We start from the raw sequence: 21275 nt of genomic DNA on the forward strand, positions 1-21275 counted from the left end.
CCAGTGCATGAAGAAGAGCTCAACCCAGATCTTCCACAGGGTCCTGGCAAGCATGGCAGTAGGGGCGAGGAGGACACGGGAAGCCTCTAAAGCACGTGTGTCGTACTCCAGGCTTGGAGGGCCAGATCCATGCCAGTGTTTAGGATGGACTGAAAAAGAAATGAATGTGTTCTACCAGATGGACCTATCTTTCCTGATTCAGAACCATTCATGCATTTGAGTTGTATCAAAAATGTGTGAGGATCTCGGCCCTCGTAGGACCGATTTGACATACCTGCTCTAAAGGTTCCAGAGGCTTCCCTCTTCTTTTCGTAGGTAAGTATCTGTTTTTTGACCCAAGGTTTGCCTCAGGTCCACTTTAAAGCGAAAACCTGTGTGTGGCGCCTGCTGTTACCCAACTTGTGCCACATACTGGCAGGGAAGGTGAACTCATTTACTGAGGAACTCGGCTGAGCTGAAGGATGGAGGCTTCCATCCAAGCTTCCACACACAGCTTTGTGGCTGAGTTTTGTGACTGGATTAAAATGTAATGACTCAGTGCTGAGACTGATTGGTCTATATCTGATCATATGACTTAATTTTCTGCAATACTTTCCTGTATTCCAGGCTGCTCTCCAGGTAGGTGGCCATGGGGAGAGGCTTCACCAGTGCAGGGAGGTGACTCTTCTGACCTACAAGGCCATCCCCATGCAGGTGGATGGGGAACCCTGCCGCCTCGCCCCCTCCCTCATCCGAATATCCCTACGGAACCAGGCGAACATGGTGCAGAAGAGCAAGAGGAGGACGTCTATGCCCTTACTTAACGAGTGAGTCACAGCGCCACCTCTGTCGCATCTTCAGAATGACTTTCTAGAGGGGTGTAATGGCAACATCAGAAACAGGATTAAAGGGAAATTTCACTTTTGTTAAACAACTGCCATAAACATAGATGGGCGCTGCACAAGTCCCCTTTGTAATTTAATACTATTAAAAATGATCTTTTGGTGTCAAGTTGGCAGCCAGCCAAGGAAGTACAAAATTACAGTAATGCACTTTTTTTGCAATCATGACAGCAGTGTCCGATTTGGAGAGCAGACCGCACCAGGAACTGGCACCTTGCTGTAAAAATTATTTGTTTTCCCAGAGAAAAGAACATTAGTTAACATCTGGATTAATCTAGTGACTGGCCGTAAACGTTGACACACTTATCTCCCAGTTTCTGTTAAGGTGCCCATACATTACTCTATGGGGTTGATTCACTAAAGGCGCGTACACACGCCATACTTTTGCAAATGACGGGTCCGTCAGACTCTCCCGCGGGGAGGTCGTTCTGCCGACAGTTGCACGTGAATACAAGCTGTTGGCAGCTTGTACTCACGGGCAACTGTCGGCAGAAGGCCCCTGCCCCCCGGGAGGGTCTGATGGACCCGTCGTTTGCAAAAGTACGGCGTGTGTACGCACCTTAAACCGGGATATGACAAATAGCACACCTTATCAAAGATAGCACACCTTATCAAAGGTAGCATGCCTTATCAGAGTAGCATAGCGAGCACTACAAACCCGTAGGGGCTCGGGGCAGGATGAGTGCCATTGCCAATTAGCAGGCAGAAGTTCGTAGCGTTCGCTATGCTACTCTGATAAGGCATGTTAACTTTGATAAGGCGTGCTATCTTTGATAAGGTGTGATATATTTGACAATGTGTGCTATCTTTGATAAGGTGTGCTATTTGTCATATCACGGTTTATTGAATCAAGCCCTATGGGCAGATCTCTGTGTGATTGAATCTGATCAGAGGGATCTATTGCCTGCCCACAAATGGCAGACTGATTTCCGATAGATTTCAGCATGATCCAGGAGGTGGAGAAGGACGGCGAGGAAGCAATTGTCCAGGAGAGGGCTGGAGGAAGCCCCAGGTATGTATATCCCCTCCCTCCCTTCCCCCATTCAAGAACAAGTATGTTTATCAGATGTTCTGACTCCACACTTGGCTGCATACTTGTTCCAGGTATGATTCAGTCTCTACGGAAGCCAAAGATCAGCATCACTGATGGCAACTGTCATTATTTAAAGGGAATAAAGATGGCAACCTCCATATACCTTTCATTACAGGTTTCCTTTTTAAAAATCTGGTTGAAATCTATGATTACTAATGGATAATATTGGGTTATTTTGATCTATGGGGCTGATGGGTCTAGGATTTGGGGTCAAGACGTAAGTCTGGTACACACTTTCAATTATGACTTGATTATCACTGACCAATTTTACCACCTTCATGTAGGGGTCAACAGAAATTGAAAACAATAAGCAGATTGTGTAGATCACCTCCATGTAGTATGAAGGTTTGTGATTGGCCAATTATAATTGAAAGTGTGTACCAGGCTTTACACTACTGGAGAGGAGGGAGTTGTAGACATAGCCTATTTTGAAAACCAAAACCGCAGCAAAGTCTGTTCCTGATAGACAGGATTTTATTAAATGCATTGAACTTTAATACATCTGTCCAATGTGAAGATATTGCACCTGATTTACTAAAGATAAGTACACACATTTCCCTCAGGAAATAATTCAGGGACAGATGCTGTACAGACGCTGCAGCCTTCACTAGCCTTCAGGCGTTCTGTTGCTATGGAGAGAGGTGACGACTGGTGCACAAAGGAGTGGTTACCTGCGGTCAGGGGACCCAAAAAAAAAATATGAACAAAAAGCATGTTCGGGGTCATTAACGTGTACAGAGACTAAATGTACTAAAAGTTTTATACATACCTGGGGCTTCCTCCAGCCCCATGCACACAGATCGCTACCACGCCGCCATCCTCAGCATTCTCTGTTGCCGGTATGGGTCCCATAACTTCAGCCAGTTGCGGCCCGTCTGCACAAGAGAAGTGTGCTCTCTACGTATCTCCGGGAGCTGCTGGAGAGATACGTAGAGAGCGCACTTCTCTTGCGTCAGACTGGCCGCGACTGGCAGAAGTGACGGGACCCATACCGGCAACAGAGAAGGCTGAGGACGGCGGTGTGGGAGTGATTCACATGGAGGAAGCTGGAGGAAGCACCATGTATGTATAAAACTTTTTATTTACTTAGTCTCTGGTTTACTCTAAAGTGAATGGGAACCGCATTTAAAAAAATGAGACATACTTACCCAAGGAGAGGGAAGGCTCTGGGTCCTATAGAGCCTTCCTCTCCTGGTCCCCTCGTTCCGGTGCTGGCTCGCCTGGTAGCAGTATTTGACTAATTTAGTCAAATACTGCTTTATCCAGCCGAAGGAGGCTTCAGAAGTCTTCAGGGAGCCCGAGTGCTCCTGAAGAAGGGCGGCCCTGTACTGCGCCTGCGCAAGCACGCTCTCTTGCACGCTCACGCCTGTGCAGTATGGAGACGCACGTCTTCGGGAAGACACGGCTCCCGAAGACTTCCAAATACCCTTTCGGTGGGGGATTGAAACGGTGGGGGGGGGGGAAGCCAGCACAGGATAGAGAGCACTGAGAGAGGAGACGGAAGGCTCTATACGACCCAGAGCCTTCCCTCTCCTTAGGTAAGTATTTGCTTCATTTTTTTTTTTAAATGCGTTTCCCTTTCACTTTAAGGTTCCAACATGTTGGATCCTCAAAGGACACCTGAACTGAGAGGTATATGGAGACTGGCATATTTATTTGCTTTTAAACAATGCAGATTGCATGGTAGCTCTGCTGATCATCTGCCTGTAATACTTTTAGCCATAGACCCTGAACAAGCATGCAGATCAAATGTTTCTGACATTGTCAGATTTGATTAGATAAGCCGGATGAGCTGTAGGCTTGTTCAGGTCCCCTTTATACAATACAAGTTGCCTGGCTGCTGATCTGTTTGGCTGCAGTAGTGTCTGAATCACACCAGGAACAGGCATGCAGCTAAACTTGTCAGATCTGACAATAATGTCAGAAACATCTGATCTGCTGCATACTTGTTCAGGGTCTGTGGCTAAAAGTATTAGAGGCAGAGGATCGGCAGGACAGCCAGGCAACTGGTATTGCATAAAAGGAAATAAATATAGCAGCCTCCATATACCTCTCACTTAAGGGCCCTTTCACACTGGCGGGTGCAGCACTGCTACCGAGGTCTAATTAAACCCTATGGGGATGTTCATACTTCCTGCGCCGGAAGTTCCTAATCTAACGCTAGCGCAGAACTACGTTACCGTGTGTGATCCGCGACGATCTGCATCAGCCCGGAAGTCATACTAGTCTATTGCCACGCAGGGTTTTTAAAACAGTTGACGTCGCGGCACGCATGGGCAAAAGTATATTTTTACAACGCGCTTCCACATACCCGAAGCAGGAGGTGCCGACAAGCGCGCGTCAATTCCTGCTTGGCTGGTGGCTAGACAGCGAACACCGCATACTAACGCGCTGTCCCCCGAAGTCCTGTTTTTGGTGGTGCGGCGAGCTCCACACCGCTGACGTCAGTTTGTAATAGGGAACCGGCCTCAGGTTCTCTTCAGGGACGCTCTCTCGAGTAATAACGGGTGCTTAAGCACTTGAATTCGTGAATTAAATGAGCTTTAACTAGCTCAGGTGTGCGGCAGGGAGTGAAGGGGTTATTTACCCATAAGTGCACGTCCTCCCTGCGCTCCAAATAACTTGCACGCTTCCTGTTGGCCGGTTGCAAGCCTCACCACCGCGCACTTCCTCCTTCCAGCTTGAAGGAGGAAGTGCACTGCTTGCACTTCCTCCTTCAAGCCGGAAGGAGAAAGTGTGTAGTGGTGAAGCTTGCAACACGACCAATAAGAAGCGCGCAAGCTGTTTGGAGTGCAGAGAGGACGCGCACTTACGGGTAAACAACCCCTTCACTCCCTGCCGCACACCTGAGTTAATTAAAGCTTATTTAAATCACAAATTTGAGTGCTTAAGCACCCGTTATTACTCGTGAGAGCATCCCTGGTTCTCTTAAGTTTACAGAGGTTTTTGTATATACCACACAGTCCTGTGCAGTGCCAACAAAGTCATTTAGAAGCTGCATTTCCTTGCCCTATTTCTCTCATCTCTCGCGCCCTCCTTGAGTGCTTACCTGAACCTCTCTTTACTTACGTGGCCCAAATTCCGTGTGTTACCTTGGAATGTACCTTGCCGTCTCAGACCGCCATCTGGGCGCCAGTTGTCTGAATCCCTCGGCGGGCGTATGTTTTGGCAGAATTTTCTTTAACAATCTATTCTGCAAATATAATGACGTTATCTAATATTGAATTTGCCTTCATTTGGCAGAGAGATTTATGGGCCATGTGTAAGAATTAACCCCTTATTCGCAAGAGTCCTTCACGGAACGGCGACTGCGCCCTTTTAGTTCCCGCCGAAAGGCTGCCCGTATTTTTGTAAATGGCACTTATTTCTTCCAGAGTAACATGCTCTATAAATTACTTTTTTTTTTCCTATGCAGTAGGCCATGAAGATCTGACAGATTTTGGACTAGTCCATATCCCCATGGGTGATTCTCAGTTTTGTTTTGTTTTTATTTACTAAAGCACTTAGTGAATAGCAGTTCCTCAGGCCAATTGCCAAAATAATGTGCAAATGAGTAAGGAAGCCTACTGGCATGTTTGCATACATCCTTCCCAGGCAGTGCTTTTGTAAAGAATAAGGCCTCGTTCACATTGTGTTCCGATCGCGTTAGCGTTTGTCATTTTTTGGAGCAATTTATTTTTCCCTTCCTGACAATTTCTGTTCGTTGGACGTTTTTGTAGGCGTTTTTGCAGAGCGATTCCGTTTTTTCACTTACTGACATCAGTAAAGAAGTGAACTCTTTGATCCGGAAAAGAATAAATACAGTGTATTTATACCTAAAACCGCGAAAGCAGTCGCTGCACAAATCGAATTTGTGAGCGTTTCGCGGTTTTCCTATACTTTCCATTGCAGCAAAATCGCCCCCGAAAATGGTCCATGCAGCGCTTCTCTGAGCGGAAAGCGGACGGATCACCCTAATCTAAACTAGCGCATAGGATAGCACGGTGCAAGCGCTTTCAGGGCGATTTTGAAAAATTGCAAGCGCTTAAAAAAAAAATCAAAAACCGCCTACAGTGTGAACGAGCCCTAAAGGAGATACTGAGATTCCCCAATGAAGTGATGGACAAGTGTAAAACCTGTCAGATCTGTCAGCTTTTACTATCTGTTGTTAGTACAGCGACATAGGAAAAAAGTCATTTATAGTGCATTTTAATCTGGGAGAAATCTACATTTTATACGTATGTGTTTTGAATTTTTACCATTATTTGTGATAGTGGTCCTTTATCGAATTCTGGTCCGTAGGTTTAATATTAGTACTCTCAGAGTCATATCCTAGATGGTCAGGAACAGGAAAATAGAAATCTTATATGCCTGTTTAATCAAAATGTGTTTTATTAATTTCTTGTATAAACACAGTAGATTAATAAATAGTCCAGAATATAAAGAAGGCTTCCTTTGCAGTGCAAAATGATATGACAGGTACACTTTCATCATGTCAGTTTAAGGCGGAGTCTACACTTATTAAAATGTGGGTGCATTTTGCGAATGTGCAAAAACATCTATGGGGTTTTCGCACTTCTACTAAAAGTCACATTTTTTCGTTCGCGTTTTTGTGAAAAAAACAGGCAGGGAAAACACTGGCTGGAATGGTTGGCAGTTTGCCATGCACTGCAAAGCGGGCACTGCCGCACTGGCTATTAAAGTCAATGGCTGCTCAGGAATCACACGTCATTTGCGTTTATTCGTGTTTTGCGTTCACGTTTCTTCCCACAATTCTAAATCGCGCAACTGTACAATGTATTCTGCCAGCGAAAGCGAAAAAAGAATGAACGTGGAAAAATGCGTGTGGGAAATGCAATCGCGAATTCAGGAAACGGGAAAAAAGGCTCTGGCAAGTGTGGTGTAATGACAAATATTGCAACCTGTAATATTTTGCAACTTGAATGGACAGTGCTTAACTGCGCATGCGCCGCCTTCTTTCACATTTCCCGGCTGTCATTATTTGCAACTGCTGGTGTTTAGTTCCCTCCAGGGGGGGTTAGTAGTTGCCCACTGGGGAGGTGTTTATTTCTCCCGGGGGTGGGTATTTATTGCCCACCAAGCAGTGGCGTAGCTAGAGATCATGGGGCCCTCAGATGTAGGCACTCTTAACTACTTAAATATGGCAGCCTCCGTATACCTCTTACTTCAGTTCCCCTTTATTTCCTTTTAATCAATACCAGTTGCCTGGCAGCCCTGCTGGTCTATTTCTCTGCAGTAATATCTGAATAACACCAGAAACAAGCATGCAGCTAGTCTTGCCAGGTCTGACTTTAAAGTCTGAAACACCTGATCTGCTGCATGCTTGTTCAGGGGCTATGGCTAATAGCATTAGAGGCAGAGGATCAGCAGGACAGCCAGGCAACTGGTATTGCTTAAAAGGAAATAAATATGGCAGCCTCCGTATACCTCTTACTTCAGTTCCCCTTTAAGGACTACTATAGTTGAAATCTACGCCCTGTTTTGAAGGCTATCTGGCTGCGTGGGCGTGGATTGCAACACACTGCCGCTGCACGCATCCGCGTTTTTCATCGCTCCTGCCGCTGAATCCCTGCTGTGTCCCGCCGCAGCTCACTGGCTCTGCCTGTCTCTATGACAGCAGTGTTCCTGTGAGCGGGTCAGCAGCTGATTTCATTGGCTCCTGGCACTGTCTTTCAATGTAAGTAACTCCCATTGGTTTACATTGAAAGACAGGGTCAGGAGCCAATGAAAGCTGCTCCTGGCTGGCTCACAGGAACTCTGTTGTCATAGAGATGTGGAGTGGGTGGCCCAGGTTCCCGACGTGAGGGGCTGACGGCGGTTATGTGCGGCGATTCAATTCTGACGTTTCTGTACCAGTGGTCTCTGGTCCTTAAGGGGGCAGAGTCCGCTGGTACTTAAGTGGTTAAGCAGTGCCACCTGCCCGTACCCTAGGGATCCGTGATAATTGGGTAATTTACATTCTCATGCAATCTAAACTGCTCATAGTTCATGAGCACTGAGACAAAGTCAGAGGGTGGAGCTACACAAGAAAGTTAATGGTGAATACATTTAATATCACCTGGGCCCCCTCTGCACCCATGGCCCCATAGCAGTTGCTATGGCTTTTGCTACGCCCCTGCCATCACGGGGGTTCTTTATTCCCTCTGGGGGGTTATTAGTTGCCCAGTAGAGGAGGGTTCTGTGTGAGAATAGGATTAGCTTGGGTTGCATTTTCTGACACAAGTACATTGAAATCAATGGTTAGGTTGCACTTTCTGATAGCTAGAAGTATAAATTATTGCAACTGGTTGCAAAATATTATAAAGTTGCAAAAATGTTCACCACAGTGGTTCCCTGCCTTACTTTCTCATGCAAATTCCTTTTGACTTTCCTTACCTGCGGTGCAAAAAATTGCAAATGAATTTTAACGCAAAAAAAGGTTGCATTTTTCGCAATGGTAAGTGTTAACCCTGCCTAAAAGCAGTGCGTGTGCCACAGACAGACTTTATGAACTACATGCCCATTCCCACTGGGCTCCGCCCTGTATAACTGTGCATGCTGATCACTTCATCATCAGTTGTGTAACACACTCCTTTTGTTTCTGTTAAACTGTTGTGTGTCTATCTCTCTCTCTCCTCCCTCTCTCTCTCTCTCTTCCCTTTCTCATGCACTCTCACTGCTGGCTTGTCCCTTGTCTGTTTGTGCTGGCTTTATGCTGTCTCGCACAGCATCCATAAAGTGCCCACCGCTGACCACCGACGCGTCTCCGCTCCCCCAGACTCCTTCACTGTGTAAGTATGTCACTCCGCTTTGTCATTACGGACCAGGTGCCCCGGACGCACCCCCACCTCCAGCTCATTGCCCACCCTGTGCTGTGACTGTGACTCACTTGTTTATCTGGCTTACACTGCATATCAGATCCATCACTGCAGAGCCCCCACCAGGGCTGTCTGTCCTTCCACCGCTATTTTCTCATTCTGTCAGCATGATTGGACAGTGTTGTGATGTTGAGGGCTGATGAATGCAATTTACAGATTGATTGGCTTAAAAGTGTTTTTTTTTTTTTTTTTTTTTTTTTTAGATTTCAGCTTAGGCAGCCAAAATTTGCCATGAAGCCAGTGAGGTGTAGGCCCTGATTTACTAAGGCATTTCTAGCGATCTCCAAGCATCTCTAGTGGGAAAATCAGAAGAATTACAGCCATCCTGGGCGGAACTTTTTTTAACCTTTGGCTATTATGGGATAAAAGATTGCAGCTGTCACCTGGGTGATATTTGAAAATTTAGTTATGTACACACATTGGTTTGAACGACCAATGGTGGACGATAAAGACCGCCTCGGGCCGAGAATCCTGAGTCAATCCAATGGATCTATAGCAGCCACACAACATCTGCTAAAGGTCCGGAGCCTGGTGACGCTTCTTTACAGCGTCAGCAGTGAACTGTCGCCCAGGGGATCATGTGCTCAATTGTTGGGCGACAGAAATCCCGGGCAGTAGAGAGGCTATAAAGTTGGTGAATTAAGAGCTGTGTGAGTGCAGTGTTGTGGCTGCTATAGCCGTGAAAATCCTGGCAGTGGCCAAGCTAGGGGTTTCAGCGCCCGGGGACAAACACAATTCTTGTGCCCTGCTCTAGATAATAAAAAAATGGGCGTGGCCACGCATCATGGTCATGAGTGGAGCCAAAAGTACAAATGCACATGTGCTCTCTTCCCCTCTATAGTCAAATGTGCCCCTTCCACCATTCAGATAGCCAGATGTGCCCCCTTTAGATAGCCAGATGTGTTCATAACAGAAGGAAACTCACCGAGTCCATCGTTCCGGCGATGACGCCATCTCTCCTCTGCAGCGCGCCCAGCGTTCTCTACTTGGTAACAGTGGCGTCTCTTGTCACATGATGCCACTGTTACTATGGAGAGGATGCTGGGTGCGCTGCAGAGGAGAGATGACGTCGTTGCTGGAACGTTGGAGCCGGTGAGTCTTCTGCTGTTAATGTTTCTGCATTCCCCTGCAGAGGGAGGGAGAGAAGCAGGGACACTGCAGCCAGTCAGCGAGCCATCTCTCAAGCACGTGTGGGTGTAATCATTGCACTGAGCACCCTCACATTGCTGCACCCTGGGACATATGTCCACCCTTGCCCCCCATATGGCTACACCTCTGGTCTTTGGTCTTTCAAATGGCAGGACTTCCCTATACAGTAGAGTGACTCTCAGCAATGTGCTGAAAAGGCTGGTTGTCTCTTTAGGTGCACTTTAGCTATATGGTTTTTTTTTTTGTCAGGGGGGGGGGGGAGATTAGGGGATTATTCTTTGTTTTCTTTTCTTTTTTTAATAACCCCAGGAAGTCCTGAATCTATTACAATAACTACAATGAAAGAAAAAAAACCTTAGCATTTTTGTATGATCTAATGTGACCCAGGAGAGTACTAAATTCCTAAATTCTAGCCACTTATGATATCCCAGTTGGTTTTCGAGATCTCTAGAGGTTCCCTAGTAAATCTGATTCACTATCATTTTTCTCAGCTGGGCAGGAGCAATATGAAGAACACTAGACTGCTTGTAACCCTGTTTATCATGGGTAGGACCGTTTCTAATGAGGTGTGTCCGTGTTACTATTTTATGAGGGGGGGGGGGGGGGGGTAGTATGTTTAATTAATGTTGTAACTTGTGAGGAGCAGAGTGTCAGAGCTATTTGTTGCATGGACAGATTTTGAGTTTATCACTGCTGGGAGTTACATTGTAGATTTACTGCTGCAGATCCACAGAGACATATAGGGCTCAGGCATTTTACTGCATCGCAGCGCCTTCTGATTCAGTATAACTGCAAAAACACAGACCTCACCACCATAGCGCGTGATAGACAAGCTTGGCTATAATATTGTATAAAAAAAAACAAAAAACAAGAAAAAAAAAAACACTTGTGTGGTTTTGTGGTTGCATGACAGGGTTGTGGCTTTGGGAGTGTGGCATGTAATGACTGGAGGTTTTCAGCTGGTATGTTTTTGTTTTTTTAATGCATCTGAGACGTAAGGGCTGCGGCTACTAGAAACTGCAAAACAAAATCGCAGTTGCTAAGCGCTTGTAGCGATTTTAGCGATTTGTAGCATTTTCTGGAGCAATTTCTGGTCCTTTTAAAGCGCTTTTAAATGTAATGCTAGCAATTTGTACGGCGATTGCGATTACCGTTTTTTTTCTGCGTGGTTAAATTACTTTTTTTTAGAACGATTGAAAAGAGATTTTGCAGTGATCCTGTATTATATATTGAAGCAAAACGCTCCAAAAACACTGCAGGACCCGCAATTGCGATTCGGGGAAATTGCAATCGCTCCTATTGAATCGCCCCAATCGCCTTTCATTAGCCTATCACTTTTGGGATAGCTGGTGATTCCAAAGCGCTTCTGAAATTGCTCCTTGGGGGGCCCAACCCTTTATCTGGTTCTGTAGTTCAGTTATCCTTTAGTCCTCTTTTAGGTCAATCCCTGAAAGCGGTGAATTTAAAGCAGGTACCAAGGCTGTGGAGTCGGAGTCGAGGAGTCAGAGCAATTTTGAGTACCTGAAGTTGGTGGTTTTAAAACCTGAGGAGTCAGGAGTCAGATGATTTTTGTATCAAATCCACACAGGGCCTCTCATTGAAGCAAGGTGAAACATTTGCATCAGGTGCAGAGATTACAGGGGCAGCATGTTTGTACTGAGTTTACCCTTACAGAATGCAGGCAGAGCAGCAGAAGAAGCGAGAGGAGAGTGAGGTGAAGAGGTCATCATTGGGGAAAAGCAGCTTGTTGTGCTGTGTGAGGAGTCTAACAGTGAGTGAGGAGGGTGAGGCAGGAGAGCAGCAGTGTTTCATTTGACTTGCACAGCAGAAGGGAGGAGGAGGCACTGCTGTCCTGATGGAGGAGAAATGGAGTGGCTGAGGGTGAGCAGTTTGTCTGTCACAGACTCACAGCCAGCCAGTGTGCTATTGTGTTGAGCTGCAGCAGGTCATGTGAGAACATTAAAGGAAGCAGAGTAAATTGTTGGTCGGGTACTATGCGATCATTCCAAATCGGGGGGGTCACATCCTCACAAGTTGGCCTCAGGCATCAAAAAGTCTAGAACCGGCCCTGAATCCACAGCCCTGGCAAGTATTAGATTAAAGGGACTCCAAGCACTTCTCATGGGTACTTAAAGATGCATACTATTCTGTAGCTTGTGCTCTCCTCTTTCATTTGTTTTGCCTGAATCCCCGTTCTCCGTTTTTGTTCGATTTCAATTTACAAATCACGGCTGCCATCTTGGCTATGTTATAACTTCCGGGTCACCCCTGTGTTCTCTGTTAGAGAAGTGCATCACTTAATGAAGCAGGAAGAGGAAGTGACACACATGGCCATTGCAAGAGGCTCCTCCAGAGGGGTCATAGCGTGACTTTGTTGGAAGTCGTCTGGCTTAAAGGCATGCCCCTGAGAGGTGCTCAGAGTCCCTTTAAGGAGTCGAAGTCGAGGAGTCGGAGCGATTTTAGGTACATGGAGTAGGTGGTTTCATAAACTGAGGAGTCGGAGTTGGATGATTTTTGTACGACTCCACAGCCCTGGCACGTCCTCAGGTCCTGTGCACCAGTTACACTGGAGCACATCTGTAAATTTGTTAGAAGCAATCCTATGTATTTTCATGCAGTGATCTATAAAGAAGTATAGGGCAAATAACTCTGTAGCCCGTAGCAGCCAATTAGATGTCTTAATTTCTCCAGAGAGCTCTAAAAATAATATGATATCTGATTTTCGGTTGTACGATATTAAGACCCTTTCCGATCTTCCAGTTTAGATCCGCTTTCATTAAAGAAACAACCTGTTGCTTGCTGCGCCTCGTGCCTTGCAGTGGCTGCTGTATTAATCTGTCCCCAGTGATTACAGTTCATAATTTGGTTTATCTCCTTTGTCTGGTTTGAATATTTCATCCCTGTAATACTCCGCCAAGTGATGTGTTGCCATATTACTCTTATCTCAATTCTCCAGTCATGGAGATTATCTTTTGTTTGACATATTTCGCAAGCCGCACGCGGGAGACTCACGGCCACCTTGTGATTCATTTCCTCCCCGCAGCCCACATTCAGTGCCTGATCGGCTGCGTATCCGAGTGAATCGAATCCGCCTGCACGAGTACGAGGGACTGAATTACGACAAGGACAAGCTCCGGGAAGCCTGTAAGTTAATAAGTTGATCTGCATTTTGACTGTCAATGAAAGTGATTTGAGTGCGTGGGTGGCACTGCTGCAGTTATAGGATGAGTTTGTGTTTGCGCTTAAAGCAAAATGGAAGCTAGAAAAAAAAGTCAGATACTTACCTATGGCGAGGGAAGGCTCTGGATGCTACTGAGCCTTTTCTGTCCCCTCTCGGTGTCCTGGTTCAAGTGCTGTCTCCATGGCCGGATTTCAGGCAAGGCCACAAAGGCCATGGCCTAGGGCGCCTGGAGAACAAGGGGTGGCTGTGGGCAGCAGGATTTCAGTAGCAGTTAGCCTGCTGAATATAATCATCCTGCTACACAGAGTTTGCACATAGCGGCGGGCGACTACTAACATCCGGATCTGCCACTCAGGGGATGAAGGGGCAGCGATCAGGCACTTACAGTGATCTCTAAGCTGCCAGTCACTCACCGAATGTGTCGCTCGCCAAGGAGCTTGCAATTTTAATACCTGCCTATACTTCACTAGCGGAGTTTAAGATGCTGTTGGTCTAGGGGCAGATGGTGATAGTTGGCCTTGGGCAGTAAAAAGTACAAATCCGGCCCTGGCTGTCTCCAGGAGCCCTCGGAAAGGCTTCAGGAGCAGCTGTGTTCCCCCGTGCTCCCTAAGACGGTTGGCTCCTTACTGTGCACTAGGGTTGATCAATGATATGCAAATAATTCTGAATTCATGCAAATGTATGTACATTTTTATGCAAATATATACAGCTTGAAATCGGACCAATCAATTGAAACCTGAGTGGAACTTGATTGGTCCATTTTCAAACTGCATATATTTGCATTAAAATGTACATACATTTGCATAAACACAAGTGCTCCTGAAGTCTTCCGAGGGTCCCTAAAGGTGTATTCCACCAGTTGGTTGAATACATGCAATGGGCTGAGTGCAATGGAATTATGGGGCCAAAAGGAAACAGGGAAGGCTCTATATGAAGCAGAGCCTTTCCTCTCCATAGGTAAGTATGTGACTTGTTTTTTCTAGCATCAGCTTTACTAAAAAATCTAAATTCAGATTTACTAAAAAAGCCTATTCAGATTAAATCTAAATGGATTTGATCTATCTGACAGGATGGAAGATCTAGGTCGATCTGCTGCTGGTAGCAGATCCATGGCCCATAGAGTTGCATTGGATCTAATGGTCCAATAATGCATCTAGATACATTTACAATAGAATTCATTCTGAAATCTATTAGAAATCTGTTCCTAGTTTGTGGCACACATCAGATAGATTCCTGTCAGATTCGACTTGACAGGCATCTGACAGAAATCTATCTGATGGTGGAATCTGTTGCAAATCTATAAGTGTATGGCCACCTTTACTAATTAAGTATATAAAAGGAGGATTGCTCAGCACTCTGCAGGTGTGGGGTTGGGGGGGGGGGGGGGGGTCTTTTGATTACAATGTAATCAGCAGTGAGTTGGAGGAGAAAGATCCGGCATGTAATTATATATGTTAGAAGAGGATCCATAGAGTGTAACATTTAGACTGCATACGCTCTTTAAAGCGGATCCGAGATGAAAAACTAACTATAACAAGTAACTTGTCTATATATCTTATCTAAAGTTTAGATAGTTTACACAGCATATCTATCTGCAAACGGCTTCAACAGTTTATGATTATTTATCCTTGTGATACAATGAGGGCAGCCATGTTCTGTTTGTCACATTGTCACAGGTTGAGGGCTGGAGATGCTATCAGCTTGCCTGTGTGTAAATTCAGTCCCCTCTCATCCTCCCCTCTGCCTCTGAAATCTCTGGCTACTAACCTCCTCCTCCTCCTGCCCAGACTGAGCTCCCCTAAGCCCTTGCTACAGTGCCAAGGCACTGTGAAAAGCTGTGGGCGAGACTTGTTTAGTTTATCGAGATTTAGAGTATTAAAACAAAACAAAAAAAAGTATTTGGCTTAAAGCGGATCCGAGATGAAAAACTAATTATAACAAGTAACTTGTCTATATATCTTATGTACAGTTTAGATGGTTTAAACAGCAAATCTGTCTGCATACTGCTTTAATAGAATATGATTATTTCTTCCTGTGATACAATGACAGCAGCCATGTTGTTTGTAAACATTACACAGAGGCAGGCTTTTCTGCACCATCAGCACTCAGACTGAAAAAAACCTAATCTCCCCTCCTCCTCCCTCCTCCCCTCTGCCTCTGAAATCTCTGGCTAGTAATACCTCCCCCTCCTCCTGCCCAGACTGAGCTCCCATGAGCCCTTGCTACTGCCAAGGCTCTCTGAAAACTGTGGGTGGGGCTTATTTAGTTTATAGGGAATTAGAGTATTAAAACAAAAACAAAAAAGTATTTGGCTTGAGGAATGCCCTATAAACTATAGGAAAGGAACACAATTATGCAATGAGTAAAAGTTAATCTCGGATCCACTTTAAGGAATGCCCTACAAATTATATGAAACGAACACAATTAAGCAATGAGTAAAAGTTTATCTCGGATCCACTTTAATATGTGGCTCTGATCAATAAGGCAATATATGGCGGGATTCTGATTTTAGAAGGAAGCATGTAATTCATACTTCCCATAAACTGAACAATGGTTTTTCTCTGGATCCTTAAAGGGAAGGTTCAGGGACGATTAAAAAAAATAAAAATCCGCATCCACTTACCTGGGGCTTCCTCCAGCCCGTGGCAGGCAGGAGGTGCCCTCGGCGCCGCTCCGCAAGCTCCCGGTGGTGCGCCCGACCTGGCCAGGCCGGCGGTCAGGTCGGGCTTCTTCTGCGCTCCAAAATGCGCCTCACGGCGGCGCGCTGAAGTCATCGGACGTCCTCCGGGCTGTACTGCGCAGGCTCAGAACTACTGAGCCTGCGCAGTACAGCCCGGAGGCGCGCCACCGGAAACCACCGGGAGTCTGCGGAGCAGCGCCGACGGCACCTCCTGCCTGCCACGGGCTGGAGGAAGCCCCAGGTAAGTGGATGCTGATTTTTTTTTTTTTTTAAATCTTCCCTGAACCTTCCCTTTAAGGTTCCTACGCAGGGTCCCTCTTCATCTTTTGGCCACGCTCTTGGCTGCGGACTGGGCATACACGAGTAAGATCTGCACATGCTCACTAGAACAAAGTATTTAGTATAAGAGGAGTATTTAGTATAAATGGGAATATTAAGTATAAATGGGGGAATATTTAGTACAAGGGGGAGTATTTAGTATAAATGGGGGTGTATTTAGTATAAATGGGGGTGTACTAAGTATAAATGGGGGTGTATTAAGTATAAATGGGGAAGTATTTAGTATAAATGGGGTAGAATTATGTATAAATGGGGAGTATTTAGTATAATATGGTGGAGTATTTAGTATAAATGGGGAAGTATTAAGTATAAATGGGGAAGTATTAAGTATAAATGGGGGAGTATTTAGTATAAATGGGGGAGTATTTAGTATTAATTGGGGAGTATTTAGTATAAATGGGGTAGTATTTCGTAAAAATGGGGGAGTATTAAAGGGGAACTGAAGAGAGAGGTATATGGAGGCTGTCATGTTTATTTCCTTTTAATCAATACCAGTTGCCTGGCAGCCCTGCTGGTCTATTTCTCTGCAGTAGTATCTGATTAAAACCAGAAACAAGCATGCAGCTAGTCTTGTCAGATCAGACTTATAAGTCTGAACCACTGAAACACCTGATCTGCTGCATGCTTGTTCAGGGGCAATGGCTAATAGTATTAGAGGCAGAGGATCAGCAGGGCTGCCAGGCAACTGGTATTGTCTAAAAGGAAATAAACATGACAGCCTCCATATACCTCTCTCTTCAGTTTCCCTTTAAGTATAAATGGGGGAGTATTTAGTACAAATGGGGGAGTATTTAGTATAAGAGGAGTATTTAGTATAAATGGGGGAGTATTTAGTATAAGAGGAGTATTTAGTATAAATGGGGGAGTACTTAGTATAAATGGGGGAGTATTTAGTATAAATGGGGAAGTATTTAGTATAAATGGGGGAGAATTAAGTATAAATGGGGGAGTATTTAGTATAAATGGGGGAGTATTTAGTATAAATGGGGGAGTATGTTGTATAAATGGGGTAGTATGTTGTATAAATGGGGGAGTATGTTGTATAAATGGGGGAGAATTAAGTATAAATGGGGGAGTATTTAGTATAAATGGGGGAGTATGTAGTATAAATGGGGGAGTATGTTGTATAAATGGGGGAGTATGTTGTATAAATGGGGTAGTATGTTGTATAAATGGGGGAGTATTTAGTATAAATGGGGAAGTATTTAGTATAAATGGGGGAGTATTTAGTATAAATGGGGGAGTATGTTGTATAAATGGGGGAGTATGTTGTATAAATGGGGGAGTATTTAGTATAAGAGGAGTATTTAGTATAAATGGGGGAGTATTTAGTATAAATGGGGGAGAATTAAGTATAAATGGGGAGCATTTAGTATAATATGGGGGAGTATTTAGTATAAATAGGGGAGTATTTAGTATTAATTGGGGAGTATTTAGTATAAATGAGGGAGTATTTAGTATAAATGGGGGAGTATTTAGTATAATATGGGGGAGTATTTAATATAAATGGGGAAGTATTTAGTATAAATGGGGGAGTATTTAGTATAAATGGGGGAGTATTTAGTATAAATGGGGAGTATTTAGTATAAATGGGGGAGTATTTAGTATAAATGGGGGAGTATTTAGTATAAATGGGGTAGTATTTAGTATAAGAGGAGTATTTAATATAAATGGGGGAGTATATAGTATAAATGGGGGAGTATTTAGTGTAAATGGGGGAGTATTTAGTATTAATTGGGGAGTATTTAGTATAAATGGGGGAGTATTAAGTATAAATGGGAGAGTATTTAGTATAAATGGGGGAGTATTTAGTATAAGAGGAGTATTTGGTATAAATGGGGGAGTATTTAGTATAAGAGCAGTATTTAGTATAAATGGGGAAGTATTTAGTATAAATGGGGTAGTATTTAGTATAAATGGGGGAGTATTTAGTATAAATGGGGGAGTATTTAGTATAAGAGGAGTATTTAATATAAATGGGGGAGTATATAGTATAAATGGGGGAGTATTTAGTATAAATGGGGAAGTATTTAGTATAAATGGGGTAGTATTTAGTATAAACGGGGGGAGTATTAAGTATAATGGGGGAGTATTTAGTATAAGAGGAGTATTTAATATAAATGGGGGAGTATATAGTATAAATGGGGTAGTATTTAGTATAAATGGGGGAGCATTTAGTATAAGAGGAGTATTTAATATAAATGGGGGAGTATATAGTATAAATGGGGGAGTATTTAGTATAAATGGGGGAGTATTAAGTATAAATGCGGGAGTATTTAGTATAAATGAAGTAGTATTTAGTATAATGGGGGAGTATTTAGTATCGATGGCGGGTCCAGGAAGCCTCTGAAATATCCAGAGGCATCCCACTGATGGTTTACTTTAAAGGACAACTGAAGCGAGAAGAATATGGAGGCAGCCATATTTATTTCCTTTTCAGCAATACGAGTTGCCTGACTGTCCTCTGCCTCTAACACTTTTACCCATAGACCCTGAACACCTGATCAGGTGTTTCTGACATTATTGTCAGATCCTACAATATTAGCTGCATGCTTGTTTCCGGTGTGATTTAGCCACTACTGCAGCCAAATAGAACAGCAGGGCTGCCAGACAACTGGTATTGTTTACAGTGAAATAAATATGGCAGACTCCATATTCTTCTTACTTCAGTTGTCCTTTAACATTTGACAATGGTGAATGGTAGACAAAACCATCCAGTACAGTTATCACAGAGAGTTCTTTTTTAAGCAAGGTTTGTGTTTTAGGAACATGCCTGTAGTTTATACGTTAACAATCAATTCCCATCTGAGTGAGTGTAATCTCTAATAATAATCCACATGCAACTAAATGATCAGGTCTGCTCACAGTAAGGGTGCCCATACATCAGGTGACTTTGGTGGCCGATCGACCAACCAATTCGTTTATTATTATCCAATTGGTTTAAAATGAGTGCCACCAAGTGCAGGCCCGATTGACGATACGACCAATTTTCGGGTCAAAATTGGTCACGTTAGTCGATCGTGCCCGGTGCAAGATGTCAGCCCGAAGTTGGTGGCTCAGGTGTACGGTGGTACGGCGGCCGATTTTGGAACAAACTACGAAACCCCCGCCGCTGCTGTATAAATGTGCCCCCCCTCCTGTGTGCATTATACATTACCTGTCCCATGTCAGCCTCTGCACGGGGTCGGTAACCTCTGGGTGGCCTCCATATACGCCACTTGCACATAGCATCTAATGTCAGACAGAGAGCTGCCCGGAGGTTACAGAGACCGCGTTGAGGTCTGCCCCAGGACAGGTAATGTATAAATGCACACACGGGGGGGGGGTTACATTTATACATTGGGGGGCAGCTACAGGGCACAGCCGATTCCCTGAAGATTTCATGCTGAAATCGGACGGGAGTCGGCCTGCAGTATATGGGCAGCTTTGACGGCCAGACAAATTTATCTCTAACCAGATTCAAATTTTTTTTCAAATCTGCCCATAATCTCCTGATGTCTGGGCACTTTTACTCATCTGTCTTGGGTATTATAGATCAGATTGTACTACACAGATATGTAAAGAGCTGCTTTGAAATGTCCAAATCACAGGTCAGATCTAAGTAGATTCCCAAAGCTCAATGAGCATTTGTATAAAACCAAATCTCTGTGAGTCCCTAAAGAGTACTAGACCTCAATGAGTATGTGTAGCGCACAAAATCTCAGTGAATCTTTGTAGAGCCACAGATCTTACTGAATCTCTGCAGAGAAACAAATCACTGTGAATCTATGTAGAACACCAGATGTCACTGGACCTCTTAAAGTCCCATCTACATTATACAATTTTTTTGTGTGATTCGATTCGATTCATCGATTCGATTTGCTTCAATCCGACATGTCCGATCGGGATTCGTTTCAATTTGCCATTGTTTGGCAATGGCAAATCGAATCCGGATCAGACATGTTGGATTGAATCGAATCAAATCGAATCGCACAAAAAAATGTATGGTGTAGATGGGGCTTAAAGTGAACCAGAGATGAAGCACCCTCATGTATTTTACCATATATATCAGTGGAAACATTAGAGAAAACACCTACCCTGCTCTCTGTTTCATTCTGCACTGCACAGCTTGCTTCTTAGCAGCCCTGATAAAATCCCTGGCTGAGCATTCAGTCTGGTTCTGCTATAATGACTCAGCTATAATGATTCCTGAGCAGAGCCAGAATGGGGCAGGCTTGGGCTTGAAAAGACATCACAGAAGACAGACTCAGCTATAATGATTCTTGAGCAAAGCCAGACTGAATGCTCAGTCAGGAATTTTATCAGGGCTGATTAGAAGCAGGCTGAGCAGTGAAGAATGAAACAGAGAGCAAGGTAGGGGTTTCCACTAATGTTCCCACTGATATATATGGTAAAATACACGAGGGTGCTTAGTCTCTGGTTCACTTTAAGAGCACCACATCTCACTGAATCTCTTTAGCGGACCAAATCTCAGTGAATCTCTGCAGAGTAACAAATCACTGTAAGGGCTCGTTTTCACTATAGCGAATCCGCATGTGGGCACTGCATGCGGATTCGCATACTCAATGTTAGTGGATGGGGCTGTTTCCACGTGTGCGGCGGCGGTGGCGTTTTTTTTGCACGACAGGGTCGTCAGATTTCGCGTGCGGCAGGAATGCGGGTGAATCGCCGCTAATGCATTCAATAGGGAAATCGCATGCGGCTTTGTCATGCGGATTTCCCCGCGATTTCGCATGCGATTTCGCATGAAAGGCAATGGAACTTTACACAGGCAGTGACATGGTTAAATTCGCCTGGCTCTTTGCCATGCGAAATCGCATGCAAAATCGCGGGTAAATCCGCATGGGGAAACGCAGCCGCATGCGATTTCTTCAGCTGTGGAATCCAGGCGATTCCGCACCGCTACAGTGGAAACGAGCCCTTAATCTCTATATAGTATCACATCTCACTGAATCTCTGTAGTAGACCAAACCTCAATGAATATCTGTAGAGAAAAAAACCATAGTGCATCTCTAGAGTGCACCTTTTCTCACTGAGGCCCATAGGCAATTAATTTTTTTACCTGAGTTTTCTCCTGGGTGATAATTTTTAAATT

At 44.5% G+C, this 21275-nt stretch overlaps 1 protein-coding gene across 19 annotated transcripts in view; it reads left to right on the plus strand.

Moving 5' to 3' along the window:
• Positions 1-21275, plus strand: part of DGKI (diacylglycerol kinase iota) — a 599247-nt gene that overhangs the window by 408591 nt on the left and 169381 nt on the right. For 16 of the 19 annotated variants that reach the window (XM_068277868.1, XM_068277875.1, XM_068277871.1 and 13 more), the window contains 3 exons: positions 607-806; positions 8682-8744; positions 13024-13124. In XM_068277868.1, the coding sequence (XP_068133969.1) occupies positions 607-806; positions 8682-8744; positions 13024-13124 (364 nt within the window). The remainder of the gene's footprint in view (positions 1-606; positions 807-8681; positions 8745-13023; positions 13125-21275) is intronic. The other 3 variants (XM_068277862.1, XM_068277864.1, XM_068277863.1) reach the window with 1 other exon arrangement.

Source organism: Hyperolius riggenbachi, chromosome 3 (genome assembly GCF_040937935.1).
Source record: "Hyperolius riggenbachi isolate aHypRig1 chromosome 3, aHypRig1.pri, whole genome shotgun sequence".
Taxonomy (NCBI): domain Eukaryota; kingdom Metazoa; phylum Chordata; class Amphibia; order Anura; family Hyperoliidae; genus Hyperolius; species Hyperolius riggenbachi.